The sequence below is a fragment of the Neolamprologus multifasciatus genome, chromosome 22 (assembly GCF_963576455.1).
Source record: "Neolamprologus multifasciatus chromosome 22, fNeoMul1.2, whole genome shotgun sequence".
In the NCBI taxonomy this organism is placed as follows: Eukaryota; Metazoa; Chordata; class Actinopteri; order Cichliformes; family Cichlidae; genus Neolamprologus; species Neolamprologus multifasciatus.
The window spans coordinates 1,215,987-1,234,345 of NC_140459.1; the positions used below are offsets into that span (position 1 = coordinate 1,215,987).

An 18,359-nucleotide genomic window follows, 5' to 3' on the forward strand; every position below is an offset into this window, starting at 1 on the left:
TGGGGGTTTGAGCAGCTGGTTCCGCTTTCTTAATTCTTCGATAAGTCAGGGCCAAGCCAGCTCCGATCAGCCAGAACCCTGTTACCATGGTTCTGAATAGGTAGATATCTTCAGCACTCAGGCTCACCCAAGCCCAGACTTCTCGTTGAGAAAGGGGCGTCAATTGCATTCAGAGACCAGTTGATCAAATCCATAATTCCTCTTTTAGGTTTTAGAGAACAGACTGTGAGAGAATGTGCCAGGGAAAATACAAAAAAAAAACACGAGACTAGACAAGGACACAAGCAGGGAAGATAAGGGAGAGGAGAAGAAGTGCGTCCGGCTCCTTCGAGAGCCAAAGAAGAAGGCTTATCCGTTCACCTCAGCAGTAGGAACAGAAGCCTTACTGTGTTAAAAACAACTTTTCCCACATGCTACACTCCATAATTAACCTCAGTGTGTGAAGAGGACTCTCCATTTACATGCACAAACTGGAGTCTATTAGATAGATATGATACAAACCACTGCAGTGCAATACCTGTAATACCTACAGCATGTTCTAATCGCTCTAATAGGATATTATGGTCAACAGTATCGAATGCTGCACTAAGGTCTAGCAGGACAAGCACAGAGATGAGTCCACTGTCAGAGGCCATAAGAAGATCATTTGTAACCTTCACTAAAGCTGTTTCTGTGCTGTGATGAGCTCTGAAACCTGACTGAAACTCTTCAAATAAACCATTCCTCTGCAGATGATCTGTTAGCTGTTTGACAATGATAGCCCTGATAGCCCTCAATGTCTACGTGTATTTAAAATTGGCACCCTGGTGACACACCTTTCTCTTATATTTAATATAACCACCCTACGGACGGACAAGCGCCTGTTTTTGTGTTGTCAAAATAAACAGAATCACGTGAAAGAGTATGCAGAGTTTACAGATGAGAAGCAAAAAGAGCCGTCAGGTGCTAAAAAACAAACCTTAGACTCAAACGTTAGAACAGGCTTTTCCCCGCAGCACGCCGTGTAATAAACACTCACAAAGAAAACGGCGTCGTTACAACTTCTGTCTAAAAATGTATCGTTTCATGCATCGGTTAAAACACTCCAGGTACACAACGCCCAGCTGGAAACACTTCAGCAACACGAGATTCACAGAATTTACAGAAAATGTTAAATTTTTGTGATTTATATCGTTATCGGATGATAGATGTTTTATATCGGGATATATATCGGGAGCCCTACGGGAAACATCTCAACCTGGTTCGGGAACAGCACCATGCAGGACAGACGAGCTCTACAGAGGGTTGTGCGATCAGCTGAGCGCACCATCCGCTCCGAGCTCCCTGACCTGCACTCAGTCTACAGCAGGCGGTGCTGGACCAAGGCCAGGAGGATTATGAAGGACCTCAGCCACCCCAACAACAGACTGTTCTCTCTGCTGAGGTCAGGAAAGCGATTCCGCTCCCTGAAGACCAACACAGAGAGACTGAGGAGGAGCTTCTTCCCGCAGGCGATACGGTCTCTCAATCACACCTCACACAGTACTGACCCACACATATAGTTCTTACACACACACGTTTGATTACACTGGTGGCTGCTGCACAACTGCACTGCGGGGTCATCTAATCGAATCACTTTATCACAAGTCACTTAAATAAATCACTTTAAGCATATTTGCACTGCACAGGACACTTACACATGTGGATTGCACAACATGGACATTATATTTCTTCATACCATTTATTACTCGTACAGCTGCTCTTATTGTTCTATATTTCTTCATATATTCTTATATATTTCTATATTGTGTATTTTTTTGTACAGTTATCTTATTTTTAACTTTAATTTTTATATTTTATTTTATTCCTTCCTAGTTAAATTTACCCTTTATTTTAATTTTCATATTTATTTCCTATCATAGTCTTTTATTTTAGGTCACGAGCAGTTGTGTAAGCATTTCACTGCATATCATATTGTGTATGACTGTGTATGTGACAAATTAAATTTGAATTTGAATTTGATCTTCCTGCTCATTTTAATCCAAACTCTCATCATCAAGCATTAGTTACCATGGTGACGGAGCAGGTCAAACGAGGCGCTTTAGTGAAAACTGTGACTGAGCTCAGCGTCAGTGGTTGATTATTAACCTTTATAGAGCAGCGCTCACACCACATCCTCACACTGATCACAGATCAGTTATAAAAGCAGAGACAAACTAACAGCAGAGTGTCGTCTCAGTGCTTTTAAAGCTTTAAACGTCTGTTTCTGTGAACCAGACCTTCAGACAGCTGCTTCAGGTGGAGCAGTGAGGTGGTGCCACCACACAGAGCGGTGTCATGTTACTGCTACACAAACTGACACCTCTCTGACCTGTGCACGATCCTGAGTCTGCTCTCTCTCTTTGTTTAAGCCTCTTTAGGAGCCGACACGTCTCATTAAACCGTTGGTGATTTCCTTTTTCACGTTTCCTGCCAGCGAGGCGACAAAACTGCAGCTGTGAACGGAGCCGAGGTACCGATACTGATCAGCCTTCATCTGTATTTTACTCAGACTGTGTGTGTGTGTGTGTGTGGCAAAGTGTTTCTGCGCAGTGTACCAGGGGCACGAGGAGTGTGTGTGTGTGTGTGTGTGTTCCTCTTGTAGAGAACAGATGTTGAATCCAGCAGTGACAGCTGTTCTTCAGAGTAGGAAGCTGACTGCGTGGGCTCCAGTTTTCTGTGCACATGATATTTTTCTTCCTTTGTTATTTTTATTTTGAGCTGCTAGTTTTCATGTTTTCTTGGGTAAAGTTGAATCAGTATCAAGTATCAATATCAAGTCACTCTGAGTTTGTATTTCAAAATAATTGCACTTTGAAATTGTACAGAATTTCAAGTAACTCTTATTTTGAAATCCAAACTCAGACTGAGCTGATATGGAGCCAAAAACTGTTTCTGTGCGTTTTTTGTGTGATGTTTTAATTTATATTGTAAAAAGACTTCAGTGAACAGGATTTACACAGGCGTTATATAACATCTGAAAAATAGTTTTTCAAGTATCTTCATAACTCTGTGTTATTGCACCTACATTATAACCAACCCTGAACTACTGTTACATTAGTTGCACTGTCAGCTGCACAGATTAAAGGATATATGAAAGTCACAAAAACTGACTGCAGCTTCGACTTTGTGACAGGAATGTTGTTTGTGGCTCAAAGTGACCGGATATCATCATGAGGGAAACAGCTGACATATTTATAGCAGTTTAAATAGGAGCAGTCAGAGCAGCGGTAACACGGTGACAGTTCACTGTCTGTTTCATCTGTTTCTGTTTGACGTGGACATTTGTGTGTTTCTCAGTATTTTGTAGTTTGCCACCTTTACCGTGACACACATAAACACGCAGGCTGTGCGCTGTGAAATAATCATCACGGGTTATTTCCGGGTTTGTGGACACTTGTTTCTACCTCACCGCTCAGAGGAACGGCGTGGGAGTGGGACCCCGCTTTGTTCACGACGCTCAGTCGGGAAATAACGTGAAAATTCAAGTTGAACTGACGTCACGAGCGCGGCCGCCGTTACCGTGACGTCATTTCTAGATGTTGGCGTTAAAGGTTGAAGTTACTTCCTCGTCTCTGTATCGATGAGGATGAAAATTCATCTGATCTGAACTTTATCGATGAACAGATCGATAAAAATAAATGAAATAAAGGCGCGAAACCAAACGGACGTGTCTGTGCGCGTGCAGCTGATGCTGAATGAGTTTCCGTTAACCACGTGTTACCACGCGCACAAAGACTAACCGCTGCTTCTCCACGGTAACCGTCACACGTGTGTGGACTCTGTCCGACACAACAAAGTCACACTGAGCCACAAACAACATTCGTGTAACACGCTAGAAGCCGCCGTCAGTTTTTGGCAGCGACTTCAATATAACCTTTATTTATGCAGTTAAAAAATCTCATTAACATCAAACATGTGTTTTGTCAGAGTAAGCTGACCAACAGGACAGAAGAACTGCGAGCAAATATTACGATAGTTCTGTAAAAATATTTTAAGTGGCGATAAAGGACCGGTTGGTTATAATGTCAGTACAATAACACAGAGCTGTAAACTTGAAAAACAGATATTTTTTAAATTCTATATTTAACCTCTTTGTAAACGCTGCCTCAGGCTCGTGCCCGGCTCAGGTTCACTCTCTTTGTTTCTCAATAACACAAAGCGACCCACAGACACGCGGGACTAACGGCACAGCCTGCTTTAACCCGCCCGGTGTTAGAAACGGGGACTCACCGGCGCTCTCCGTTAGTCCCCACAGCAGCAGAAAAGCCACGATGAACATTTTAAATCCCTTTAAAGCCTCAGCTCGCCGATCACACCGAGTTTATCCACGCTGCGTGTCCGACAGAGAGATGCTCTGAATGAGGCAGCGCTCAGAGTCACAGCCCACGGGGGAAAGCACCTCTACACCACGTGTGACAAAACTATAACTGAAAGATGAGTTATGTGTGGAAGTTGCTGAGTAAAATGAACCTTTGATGTGAAACCCTTTCTATTTATAACGCACATTTAAAACAACAGAAGAAGAGTTTTTACGTCATTTAAATTTAAATAACTGTGGTTCAAAGAAACTTTGTGAAATCTCTTTTTATTATTGTTTACGACATTTTCTGTCCAGGTCTGATCTCAGGATGTTGTTTCTATTTCTGTGGATTTCTGGTAAATGTTTATTATATTTGATGTAAAGCCATCTGATGACTAAAGCATCATTTTAACCACACTCGGTAAGCCCGGGTCAGGATGGAGCGAGCGAGGCAGACCGGGTTGGAGCCGTGGAGGTGGAGTCACACTTCCTGCTGTCAGGGGAGGAGGTGGAGGAGGGCCACGTGGCGAGAGCTGGGAGGACAACATCCAGGTTTGAGGAGCCTGAGAAGGAGCAAAGTCCCCCGTGGATGAGCAGTGTCGTGCACGCCTGGACTCTGAAGTCGTGGCTTTGGTTTCCAGCTGTGAAACACGACTCCGACCTGTGAGGAGGATCGTCTTCCCGTGACCGTGCAGAGGGTTTTATTACTTTGGCCTCTATCAGAGACATCCACATCATTCTGATGCTCTGATGCATCCACCTGCTGCCTCCACCACTTGCTAATGTTACTGAATCTGTGGAAGCTCCGCGATGCCTCCACACGAAGTAACGAGTCTATCTAAAGCCCAGTAACGAGTAACGCGTTCCTGGTTTTGGCATAATAACTAGTTACTGTGCTCGTTACCACAATAATAACGTAGTTACTGTAACGCGTTACTTAATAACGGGTTAGTCCCAACACTGTTAGGGACATTCCCAAATATACCACAGGAAACCATATTTGAAACTTTCTTGTAAGACACTAAACACGGCTCCATAAAAAGCCTCACTTCCTGTGGCTCTCATTCGGACTCTGATCCTAAGATCTGGATGCTTCAGTACAGGGAACTGACATGGACTCCCCTCTTTGAATTTTCTAACATGCCTGAAGTTCAGGGACTGATCAGTACTACTGTCTTCTGGTTTGTCTACAGGTTTTTACTTATTTTTATTCTATTTTACTGTGTTTCACCTCCTAAATGTTTGTGTTAAATGGAACTGTTGAAGTGAATTTAACCGTAGACATCGTGGGGGCAGCGCTGGTTATGGTAGTTCTGTTTATCCTTCATTTACTGACTTTATCTTCAAATAGGATGAACAGCTGTGAAGCTTAACCAGACGTAAACCTTTGTTAATGATCATATGTTCTTAATTTAAAACAGCGGTTCCCAAACTTTTTTTGCTACCCCCCCCCCCCTTTGTTTTACAAGAAAAAAAGTTTTCCCCCCCCGCGTGCACGCGCGCACACGCACACACAAACACATCCTCCAACCACACACCCATATTTTTCTCCATTGCGGTTTATTTCACACCTCGCAATTAAGTTTATTTTAATTATTTAATGTTAATTTTAATTTTAAAATTCAATTAATTAAAGTTAGTTTAACTAATTAATTTAATTTAATTTAATTTTAATTAAATTAACATTAAATAAACAATAAAGCAAATACAAGTAATCTGCAAAACATAACAGGTAGTAAGGAAATAAACTCTTTTAGGCTACGTTCACACCTACACTTTTTGAAAACGCAGCTGTTTCGTCCAAACGTAAACGACGTTTCGAATCATCGAAAACGGTCGAAAACCTTCATCAACACCTGGATTTAAACATCTGTAGAGCTCTAACAGTGTTTTAAGTGTTTATCATGAAGTAAACTTTATTAAAAAGTCCTTATTTGTTTATTCTTTACAGATTTTAGTGTTTGTGGGTGACAAACATACAGAAGTGAAGGTCAGCAGCAGGATTCATGTTACAGGGTTAGGGTTAGGCACTTTGGCAGCAGCTACAAATTTCTCCACGCTGTGACGTCACCGCACTCTTCGCCGGCTCTAACCTTGTATCATGTAATCTACCCAGCAACCGCAGACTAGTTATCTGATTGGCTGCTGTTGGTGTGAAGAAGGCGGGTGTAAATGGAGGCAGCTAGTCGTCTGTAGCGCCCCCTACAGGCGGCAGCAGTAATAATAATAATAATCATAGCAACCCGCAGGGACCGTGGGCTTGTTCTGAGCAGGTTTCTGTTTTTCTGAAGATTTTTGTCGCATCAAAATCATGAATTTCACAAAGACCTGGATCTTTTTGTTTCTGCCCTTCCTGTGGGTGAACGTGGGCCCGGCTGGAGGCGGTAAGTGGGCCGCATTGACCACATGACCGTAAAAAAACCCTTCGTATTAGTTTCCTGTTTACAGTTCAGGTGACAGGCTGGTATAAACCAGCTGCTGGATTCTCACCATTCACATGTTTTTTTATATATATTTTAGAAACCAGGAAGTGTGTGTTCGTTTAATCTCGCCCCCACCGACCATAAATAAGAGCTTGCTTCTGGGCTTTTCTGCACATCTGTGGCTCAAAGCTCGTTTAACTCCGTCAACACTGACTCACACTCAAAGTCTGGCTCTTATTCCTTCTGTTAATCGGTCATCTGACTGTTTGAGTTTTTAGTCCATCTCATAATCCAGACTCCTGTTAGGACATGTTGACCTTTAACCTTCATAAACAGATGGATCAGCCAGTTTATTCATCAGGTTTTAGTCTCTTCACATAAACGGAAACCCGTTTAGAGGCCTGTACCACAGCCAAAGGACAGAAGCTGTGTGTGTGTGTGTGTTTGTGTGTGTGTGTGTGTGAGTGTGTGTGTGTGTGTGTGTGTGTGTGTGTGAGTGTGTGTGTGTGTGTGTGAGTGAGTTGGTTGACATATAATAACTCATCAGCTGATTCTTCTTCATCTTTTGGTTTAATATTTGTTGTTAGTGTTACAGAATGATCCCATAGACATACACACACACATATGGACACACTGGTTATGAACATCTGGGATCCATACAGATGTTTCTATTTTCCAACATATTTAAGGAAACAAAAAAAAGTCTTTCAGTTCTTCCTCGCTGTGAACGTGAGTCCAGCTGTTGTGGGTGAACATCATTTAATTTGCTTATTCTTGTGTTACATCAGTACACATTGTGTGTCCTATGATTTTAATATAAAAAAATAAAATTTGTTTCAGAATTATGAGTTAGTAAAAGTAATTATTATTAAATGTTATTAGATTATAGCTACTGATTTATTTTTTTATGTAGTCACAAACTCCGCCAATCAGAAGTGTCCGTTTCCTTGGAGGAGTTTGTTTGTGTTACTTCAACATTTCTTACAGTTTAACAAGTCCCCACGAGCCCTCCGTGAGTCCGACACATGTTTAATGTGCGCAGATGAAATGTTTTCGAGAGAACAGAAGAATCAGCTGACGCAAACTGCTGCAATGAGGAAATAAAACACGGAGCAGGAACCAGGAAGCTCTGTGACACATTCACTGAACGTGTAAATACTTTCATCAGGCACGGCTGGTTAAGTCTTTAATCCGCACAGGGTCAAATCTGAAAAGTGATTATTTTAGTTTAAAAAGGTTCTTCTAAAGAACCACAAACACGTGAAACACGCACAGATTATTATTTTTTTAATTAATCTTTTTCCAGGGTAGACTTTGAGTAAAAAGTGGATCCTGTTTCTCTGAGCTGAGTTTTTCAGACTGATCTGTGAGCACTGAGGTGAAGGTGTGCGTGCTGTCGGTCCTTCAGGTCCTGATGGTCTGGACTGCTTTAAAAAACTCAGCTGGGCTTCTTAAGTTTGTGAAATCCTTCCAGTCGGGGACATTTGGGGTCTTTTCAACCACTCAAACCTGAAGCTTCTGTCTCTGTGATAAAATAAATAAATGCAGTTTGTGGGACAGTTTGAGCTCCGTTGGTTCTACCTGCTCTCTCACCTTTGTCAGTTACGTAAACGCTATTGAGGCCAGCAGGTGGGCGTGACTTGAAGGCGTCTGTTGTTTACGAGCGGCCGTGAATGCAGCAGTGAGCAGACAGAGTCAGGAAATAGAGCCGATCAGTTCAGGAAGGACGCGGGGAGGACGCCTCCGACCGAAAAGCGGATAAGTCTGAGATTTTTACCGAGCAGAGGCTGTGATTCGGAGTCACGATGAACCTGTTCGCGGTGTTCGTCCTTCTGGGGACGGCGCTGACCGTAAACTGCGGTGAGTTTGCGCTTTTTTACCGACGCTAACGGAGCGGGTCTAAACCGAAAGTAAAAACGGACTGTGACGTCGCTGAAAAACAAAAGTTCAGACGACGATTTTAGTTTAATTAATCTGCAAAAACTGTTTCTTGGGGTGTTTTTTGTGCCGTGGCGTGACTCTGTACACCAGGTGTGTGAAAGTGGGAACGAAGAAAGCGCTTTAATCCTCCCAGGTGTTTCTCAAGTTCAGCTGCGGCCGCGGGTCTGCTGAGGCCCGAAGAGAAACACTTACAGACACAAATACTGAACATTTTATTGATTTAATCTTTTCATTTAAATTCTTGGCTGTGTTTAAGACCAGTTTCATAACAGTAATGAGTTCAAAACCTGAAAACTTCAAAGCTGACTGAAGATCACGGCTGTAAACTGTGTGTGTGTGTGTCTGTGTGTGTGTGTCTGTGTGTGTATTAACCAGTGCGATAATATAGGTTAGAGTCCTCTGGTTTATAGCAGTGGACTTCGTGTTAGCGGTTGTGAATCATGTCCTGAGTAAACAGGTAAGAACAGGTGTGTCGCTGTGAGCTGATGCTGCTGAGCCGGACTGATCACATTATTATCATATCTGTGACGTGACGAACAGTCAGAAGCATCTCAGAGTTTACTGTAAACAACTTGTTTTCCTGCTTACCTGAGACAGGTGCGAGATTTGAAAACTAAATCTTTTATTGAATTAATAACATTTTCCCCACATTCAGTGAACGCACCTGAGACACTGCAGGGTTTTTTTCCCACGCTGACAGAAACACGTCACTCGTGTCTCTGTCGGTTTGAGTTCAGAGCTGAAATCAAAGGTATAACTTTTAAATGAAACTAATTATTGCTGTGCTGATGTTGTTTGAGGTCTGTGAGGTGACGTTTTTGACGTTGACACAGGAATGTTACGATGATCTCTTTACCAGGAGAACAGCTCGTGCTGAGGAAAACTGTTTAATTATTGTAACAAGTGATGATTCGTTTTATTACATTTATTTATTTTTTACATTTAGTAAGAAAATGTGACAATAATACTGATAGTTTCTCTCAGTCAAGTCTCGCTGTTATTCTAGTTTCATTTGTTCATTATTTTGATAAGTTTTAAATTCAGTTTAGTTTTTAAAGTTGAAACATATTTTCTTAGAGTTTTTATTGGTTTTGATGTTATTGTGGGTGTTATTAATAATAATAATAAACCCAAGCATTGATTGGGTGACGTTATAAGATATAAACAGACTGCAGTACCTGCAGCTGACTGATGGTGGCGCACACATTCTGCTGTGGGTGGACCAAAGCTGGCTCTGCAGTAACCAAACAGAGAGACTAAGAATAATATCTTTAATTTTTTTAATATTTTCAATAGTTTCGTAAGATTTTCTGTCAGTTTTCTTCAGGTTTAGTTCATTAATATAACCTGACATAATGTTCTGTGACTGTCACCGGTTAGCTTAAACATCCAGACTGGACTCTAGAGCTTGTTCTGGAATCATCGTTGTTGTCAGAGCTGTCTCTATTTTCTTTAACAACTGAATGAACAATGTTTTCATATAGAAAATTTCAGCAGAGAATTATCTAGCTTTATTAGATTAGATTAAACTTTATTAATCCCTCGGGTGGGTTCCTCCGAGTAATTCAGTTTCCAGTAGACTTGGAATACCAAAACAAGGGGAGTGAGAGAGCATGAAAATAAGCATAAATATAGCATATATACATGTATACACATATGTAAATACAGAACATATAATGGGAATAAAGGGGAATACTAGTGAAATATAGTCAGTTCAATTCAAAATTTATTTCTATAGCACATTTAAAAAAACAACAGTCGACCAAAGTGCTTCACAATCGGTCAAAAACAAGAGAAAACAATAGAGAAACAAATACAGATAAATAAGACGACAGTGAATTAACAATAAAAACATAAAACAGGCCTGATGGTGCTCATACTGAACTTGAATTAAAAGCCAAAGTAAAAAAGTGAGTTTGAAGATGCGATTGAAAAGATTAAATAGACTCTGAAGTACGAATCTCCTGTGGCAGATTATTCCAGAGTCTGGCTGCTGCTGCTGCAAAGGCCCGATCTCCTCTGTGCTTCAACCTTGGTTGTGCTAAGAGCATCTAGATGATCTCAGCGCTCTTTGGGGTCATACATGTTGAGGAGTTCGTTTGAATAACCAGGCACCATTTTATTTAAAACTCTGGGCTGAGTGTAGATGTCACACATCTCATTGATGAGCTCTAGACTGCCACAGTCCATTGTACATTTCAACTTTTGTGAGTCTATTGCACAGTGATTGTTGCACAGTTGAATATAACAAATATTGCACAGTGAAAAAAACACTTTGTTGTTCCCGCCCTCCTTTGTCCTCCTGTTTCCCCTCCAGCGAGGAGTTTGTTGGTCCGAGACTTTGAGAGGAGCAGCCTGTTACTGAACAGACTCCTCTGGTTGTTTATGACCATATGCAGAGGATGTCCAGCACTTTCTTTCTCCTCTTCTCTGCCACCGTCACCAGAGTGTCCAGCTTCATGCCGACCACAGTTGTGTTAAAAACTAAAACACGTTTGTACCTAAACTCGTAAAGAAGCGTAAGTGTTTGTAAACGTGAGCTAACTGAAGACCGAGCGAGAGGAGGAAGTGTTTTGCTCTGCCTTTAAACATCAGTCAGGTTTGTAGATCAGGTGCACTGACGTCTTCACACAGCCGAGAACAGAAACAGCTTCAGCTTTAGTTTGAACTCAGGCTGTGTCCCAATCCAGCGACCGCACGCTTCGGCGCACTATGTACGGTGCGTACTACAAGTACGAGAAGTGCGGAAGTGAGAGGCTTGTGAAATGGGACGGTCTAGCCTACGTCACGCTGTTCAGGTTGCCTAGCAACCATGATACTAACCGCGAGAAACGTTACAACAGCTTTGTTTGACAGAAATGAAGGAGAAAAATGTTTTGTTGGTCAATCATTTTTGTCATGACATCACTTTGATTAGTTGAGTATCTGAGGCTGAGACCACAGGACTGTAAAACATGATTCAAGGGCTTCAAGATTAGTTAGTAAATAACAATTAGCTGATGTTGTTCATGAGACTAAATCATCTCACTGTGTAATGTAAATATAATATGGCCAATATTATAGTTATTGTCAGATTATTGTGATATATATATATATAACAGCAGTGAACTTGAACTCTGGGTCAAAGATTCAAGTTGCAGTTATTTATATTTCCTATCACCTTAAATCTTCACTCAAAGACAAGTATCTGTGACAGTGCATATATAGATGTATTATATATAAGAGACAAATATTGTTCGTTTAATATGTTGGCATTACTAAATTTGGCTAATTTGGCCATTTAAAATGTACGAGCTGTGATAACTGTGTCTGATAGAATGAAGAGTAGACTGATATATGAAATATTCCTTTATTGGGTGAGAAAATCAGACCAAGTCACACAGAATAGATATCAGAGCCTTAAACAGGCTGACTTCTGCTAAATGGGTCAAACTGGGCAGAAAGTCTACAAACACATAACATCCTTATAGAATATGATGTAACACTATAGATCAACTTAGCTCAGAATATATAAAGCATATAAAAAATTACAGCAATATGATGCAACAAACACAGCAGTGCTACTAATCCAAAATACTCCTCCTCCTCTTCCTCACACACTGCTGAGTTTGTCCTGGTGGATCATCAGGGGTGCAAAGCCTCACAGATGATGTGCAGCAGTGGGTCCCTCAGTCTGTCCTCACTCTGGACACTTGCAGTCGTCACACATGGAAATCAAATGTGTGATAAGCTGCAGGATTCAAACACAAGTGTAACTTATAAACACATGTTCATACTTTTATTCCACAATCAGAGAGAAAGAAACAGAGAAAGAGTGCAGGACAGACAGGTGACAGTCTCAGGTGTACACACTGCTACAAACAGGAGGATTTAGTGTTTGTGTTATTACGAGTGCTGAACAAGAAGAGTTCCAGATGGTACAGTGGACACATGTGTGACTCTGTGATTAAAGCATCTTTCTTTCAGCTTAACGAGTGAACCGTCAGCTCGTTCAAACACACGTTAAAGTCCGTGTGGCTCGACACCACCAAACAGAGGCAGCAATATAACATAGTTAACATTAACAGTGCAGTGAATCCTGCTTGTGCCGTGATATTCAGGACTGCAAACCGAGCAGCATCACTGACTTTCAGCCTGTTGTGTTTGTGGATATATGACTGACTTTAATTATCCACAAAATCATCACATTCTCTGTAAGATTAAAGTCAACTATTGAACGGCGTATATTTTGAAGTAAAGGCTTTAAAACCAAGTTAGTACAAACATCACTAGTGTCACATAACTTTGCCGACATGTGGCCAACAGTAATGTTTTAATGTTCTTCGTTATTAAACATTTGCACATAAATAAGTGACGTCATATTCAGTACTTACTTTTGACAGTTCACTCTTCGGCTGCTCCCTTCTGCCGTATTTTGCGGAAAAATTATCCACACACACCGCCGCGCTATGAATTGTGGGATATATGGGACCACGAAGCATGCACCGGACCACCCTTGATATTTGGGGAAATGAACTGCGCATTTGGAGTATGCGTTTGAAGTACACTTCGAATTGGGACAGCCGTCGCCGCGTCGCTGTGACGTAATAGGTCTCAAAATGTGTACTCCGGAGCGTGCGGTCGCTGGATTGGGACACAGCCTCTGACTGAATGTTACAGAGCGTCAGTAAGCAGCTGTTTTTACTTTAATTTTAATTGTCAGGAAAACAACTTCAATGCACGTGTCTGGTCTGCTGCTGCTTCTCAGCTGTCATACACAAATAAATTAATATTGTGTGTTTTCCCACCTGTGTGACTTTCAGACACTCACTCCCTCCATTACATCTACACGGCGCTCTCCAAACCTGTCAGCCTCCCGGGCATCCACGAGTTCACAGCCATGGGTTTGCTGGACGACAGGATGATCGACTACTTTGACAGCGAGCATCAGAAAAAGGTTCCCAAACAGGAGTGGATGAGAGAGCGTTTACCTGCTGATTACTGGGATAAAGGCACACAGTCCCGCAAGAGCAAGCAGCAGTGGTTCAAGGTCAACATCGGCATCCTGATGGAGCGAATGAGACAGAATGACTCAAGCAGTAAGTTGTTTCTCAGTGTGAATGATTGAGTAATCCTGACCCACACATCATGGTGTCCTCTCTGAATCTCTGTTCTTCTGATATCTTCTTCATTTCTGTCACTGTTGTTCCTTCAGCCCCTCACGTTCTTCAGTGGATGCACGGCTGTGAGGCTGAAACGAATCCTGACGGCACGCTCAGGTTTGTCCGAGGCATGGACATGTACAACTACGATGGAAACGACTTCCTGTCCTTCGATGATAAAAACGGAGTCTGGGTCGCTCCGACTCCCGAGGCAGAACCCACCAAGAGGAAGTGGGACGGCGTCCAGGTGCTGAAAGAGTACACCAAGGGATACCTGGAGAACGAGTGCATCGATTGGCTGAGCAAGTTTGTGAATTATGGACAGAAGCAGCTCAAAAAGAAGTGTATGTATGACATAAATATTAGTATTATTAGTCCACACGTGTCAAGCCTTACAGAAAGTGTTGAATATTGTTATGGTTTAATAATATTCATCCGCTTTATCCGGGCCGGGTCGCGGGGGCAGCAGCCTAAGCAAAGAGCCCCAGACCTCCCTCTCCCCAGCCACCTCCTCCAGCTTATCCGGGGGAACACCAAGGCGTTCCCAGGCCAGCCGAGAGATATAATCTCTCCAGCGTGTCCTGGGTCTGCCCCGGGGCCTCCTCCCGGTGGGACATGCCTGGAACACCAACCCCAGGAGGCGCACAGGTGGCGCCCAGGAGGCATCCTTGTCAGATGCCTGAACCACCTCAGCTGACTCCTTTCGATGTGGAGCAGCAGCTGCTCTACTCTGAGCCCCTCCCGGATGGCCGAACTTCTCACCCTATCTCTAAGGGAGAGGCCAGCCACCCTTCGGAGGAAGCTCATTTCCGCCGCTTGTATCCGCGATCTCGTTCTTTCGGTCACTACCCACAGCTCGTGGCCATAGGTGAGGGTAGGGACGTAGATCGACTGGTAAATTGAGAGCTCCGCTTTTACACTCAGCTCCCTCTTCACCACGACGGACCGGTGCAGCCTCTGCATTACTGCAGCTGCAGCCCCAATCCGTCTGTCGATCTCCGGCTCCCTTCTCCCATCACTCGCGAACAAGACCCCGAGATACTTGAACTCCTCCACTTGGGGCAGGAACTCATCCCCGACCCGGAGTGGGCACTCCACCCTTTTCCGGCTGAGAACCATGGCCTCAGATTTGGAGGTGCTGATCCTCATTCCTGCTGCTTCACACTCGGCTGCAAACCGCTCCAGTGCGAGCTGGAGGCCCTCGCCCGATAAAGCCAACAGAACCACATCATCCGCAAAAATCAGAGATGAGATCCTGAGGCCACCAAAGCGAAAGCCCTCCGCCACTTGGCTGCGCCTAGAAATCCTGTCCATAAAAATTATGAACAGAACCGGTGACAAAGGGCAGCCCTGGCGGAGCCCATCACCCACCGGGAACGAGTTCGACTTATTGCCGGCAATGCGAACCAAGCTCTTGCAACGGTTGTATAGGGATCGAATGGCCTGTAGCAATGGGCCAGACACCCCATACTCCCGCAACACCTCCCACAGGACACCCCGAGGGACACGGTCGAATGCCTTCTCCAAGTCCACAAAACACATGTAGACTGGTTGGGCAAACTCCCATGCACCCTCAAGTATCCTCGAGAGGATAAAGAGCTGGTCCAGTGTTCCGCGACCAGGACGAAAACCGCATTGTTCCTCCTGCATCAGAGGTTCGACTAGCGGACTAACTCTCCTTTCCAGCACCCTGGCATAGACTTTCCCAGGGAGGCTGAGGAGTGTGAGCCCCCTGTAGTTGGAACACACCCTCCGGTCTCCCTTCTTAAAGATGGGGACCACCACCCCGGTCTGCCAGTCCAGGGGTACTGCCCCTGATATCCAAGCAACATTGCAGAGGCGTGTCAACCAGGACAGCCCTACAACGTCCAGAGCCTTCAGGAACTCGGGGCGGACCTCATCAACACCAGGGGCTCTGCCACCAAGTTGTTTAACTGCCTCAGTGACCTCGCCCCCGGAAATTGGCGGGTCATTCCCCTCATCCCCAAACTCTGCTTCCTCCTCGGAAGACGTGTCAGTGGGATTAAGGAGGTCCTCGAAGTATTCCTTCCACCGCCTGACAATTTTCTCAGTCGACGTCAGCAGCGCTCCGCCAGCACTATACACAGTGCAGGTAGAGCACCGCTTTCCCCTCCTGAGACGCCTGACGGTTTGCCAGAATCTCTTCGAGGCAGTCCGAAAGTCTTTTTCCATGGCCTCTCCAAACTCCTCCCACTCCCGAGTTTTTGCTTCAGCCACTGCCCGAGCCGCATTCCGCTTGGCCTGTCGATACCTGTCGGCTGCCTCCGGAGTCCCACAGGCTAACCAAGCCCGATAGGACTCCTTCTTCAGCCTGGTGGCTCCCTTCACCTCTGGTGTCCACCATTTGATTCGAGGATTACCACCACGGCAGGCACCAACCACCTTGCGGCCACAGCTCAATGCAGCAGCTTCGGCAATGGAGACGCTGAACATGGTCCATTCGGACTCAATGTCCCCCGCCTCCCTCAGAATGCTGATGAAGCTCTGCCGGAGGTGTGCGTTGAAGATCTCGCGGACTGGGGCCTCTGCTAGTCGTTCCCAGCACACCCTCACTACGCGTTTAGGTGCACCAGGTCTGTCCAGCGTCCTCCCCCGCCACCTGATCCAACTCACCACCAGGTGGTGATCAGTTGACAGCTCAGCCCCTCTCTTTACCCGAGTAAATAGTTGGGTGGCAGCCAGGGGCGGAGGCCCTGGCGGACTGACCCCCGGCTGCCAAGACTGGCAATAGGTTTAATAATATTCACAAATTAAATCCAAATGACTAAAGTGTCAAACACTTACGTCCTCACGTGCACATCCACTCAGCACCGTCTGGAAAAGATTAAACTTTTAAAGTCTTAAGTGGAACTCCAGACTCTGCCGTTCCAGTCGAATCATAACTGAGTATAATTAAAGTATAAATTATAAAGTATAGTTCTGAGACAATAGAGCCTGATCAGCCAAACGGCAGCCATATGGATATGAAGCAGTCAGCAAACCCAGGTGTTAACTAAATAGAGCACAGCCTTCATTATTATTAACACCACGTGTTTAACAACTGCTGTTACAAAGGCAGTGAGCCCCACCGTCTGTTTGTATGCACGATATTCACTGCATCGTGGAAAGTCTTACTGTAACAAAGTACTGAAGGTACCAGCTGACTCCATCTGCCAGAGTCGAACCACACTGAGTTAATCAGTGTTACAGTTTCACATGTAGTGACACAGTTTCCCATTTCCTGCTTCCAGCTCCACCTGAGGTGTTTGTGTTTGCAAAGAAGGCCAAAGTGGAGTCAAACCTCATCCTGACCTGCCTCGCCACAGGCTTCTACCCCAAAGACATCATCGTGAGGATCAGAAGGAACGGACGTGTTCTGACTGCAGACGACGGCCTGACGAGCTCAGGAGTTCTTCCAAATAACGATGAGACCTTCCAGAGACGAGACCACGTGGAGATTTTGAAGTCTGACGTGTCAAAGTTCAGCTGTGAAGTCGTTCATGAGGCGACCGGTGTGGATGTTACAAAGACTTGGTGTAAGAAACTTTTTATTGTCTCTGTTGTTGATCAAAACTTTGTTTCTTCAGCCAGAGCCTGGAGCTCCTCTGTGTCCAGCAGATCTGCATCATTACTGTCCTGATCACAGTCCTGAGGTCAGATCCATGTCAGTCCATCTAGAACTAAGCTAGCATGTCACATGTAGCCCAGCTCTGCAGCCCTGAAGAAGCAGAGGAGCGATCTCCTCCAGAGCATCACTGAATAGTTCCAGATATGAACAGTTTCTGTTTCAGTGCCGTCCCCTCTCACTGACCTCCTGCTCTGCTCCACCTGTTGTTGCTCCACATCACTGCTGTCAGATCACTGACTCCATCATGACTGTGGCTTCAAATCTACATCTCAGTAACAAACAGCAGCAAGTAACTGACAGTGACCTCAACCTGAAACTTGTGTCTGTGTTTCAGACATCGGTGAGCTTCCAGGACCTGAACCAGGAAATGGAGCTCTGATTGGTGGCGTAGTCGCAGGAGTCGTGGTTGTTGTTGCTGTAGTTGTGGGTCTGATCTTCTATCTTAGTAAGTCCAGTGTGCTGTTGTGTGTAATTTTTGTTGAGTGGAGTTAAAATGTTTGTCTTTGTATCCTGTAAAAATGAAACTGTCCTGGTCTCAGACAGTGATAACATGGAGCTCTGTTATTGATCATCACATTTGAAACACATGAAGAAAATCATTGAAATGAATGTAAGAAATGTTGAATATCAGCTGCTCCGGTCTTTCAGCCTTCAAACACTTCACTTATTATTTTATTAGGACTCCATGAGGGGGTCAAAGGTCACAGTCATGTGACATGATGTCAGACTTTCCTGTCTGCAGCTTCTGATCCAATAACTTTGACCCCTCTGGGACATAAATGTAGTTTTTCTGTGCAGAACAGAAACGATTGATGTTTGCTGATAGTGTGCAGCTCGTTTCCTCCAGCGTCTCCACTCAGACACATCTGCATGTAGAACTGTGAAACTCTTCAACAACAGTCAGT

The 18,359-nt window shown here is 44.2% G+C and overlaps 1 protein-coding gene across 8 annotated transcripts in view; it reads left to right on the forward strand.

Annotated features, from left to right (window-relative positions):
- The first annotated feature begins 6,538 nt into the window (after nt 1-6,538).
- The window catches only part of LOC146492503 (class I histocompatibility antigen, F10 alpha chain-like), a 168,189-nt gene continuing 156,368 nt past the window's right edge, over nt 6,539-18,359 (forward strand). For 3 of the 8 annotated variants that reach the window (XM_085149212.1, XM_085149214.1, XM_085149213.1), the window contains exons 1-5: nt 6,539-6,705; nt 13,488-13,763; nt 13,880-14,170; nt 17,078-17,362; nt 17,789-17,899. In XM_085149212.1, the coding sequence (XP_085005338.1) occupies nt 6,633-6,705; nt 13,488-13,763; nt 13,880-14,170; nt 17,078-17,362; nt 17,789-17,899 (1,036 nt within the window). In that variant the 5' untranslated portion in view covers nt 6,539-6,632. Of the gene's footprint in view, nt 6,706-8,097; nt 8,605-13,487; nt 13,764-13,879; nt 14,171-17,077; nt 17,363-17,788; nt 17,900-18,359 lie in introns of those variants that run through there. The other 5 variants (XM_085149211.1, XM_085149215.1, XM_085149216.1 and 2 more) reach the window with 3 other exon arrangements.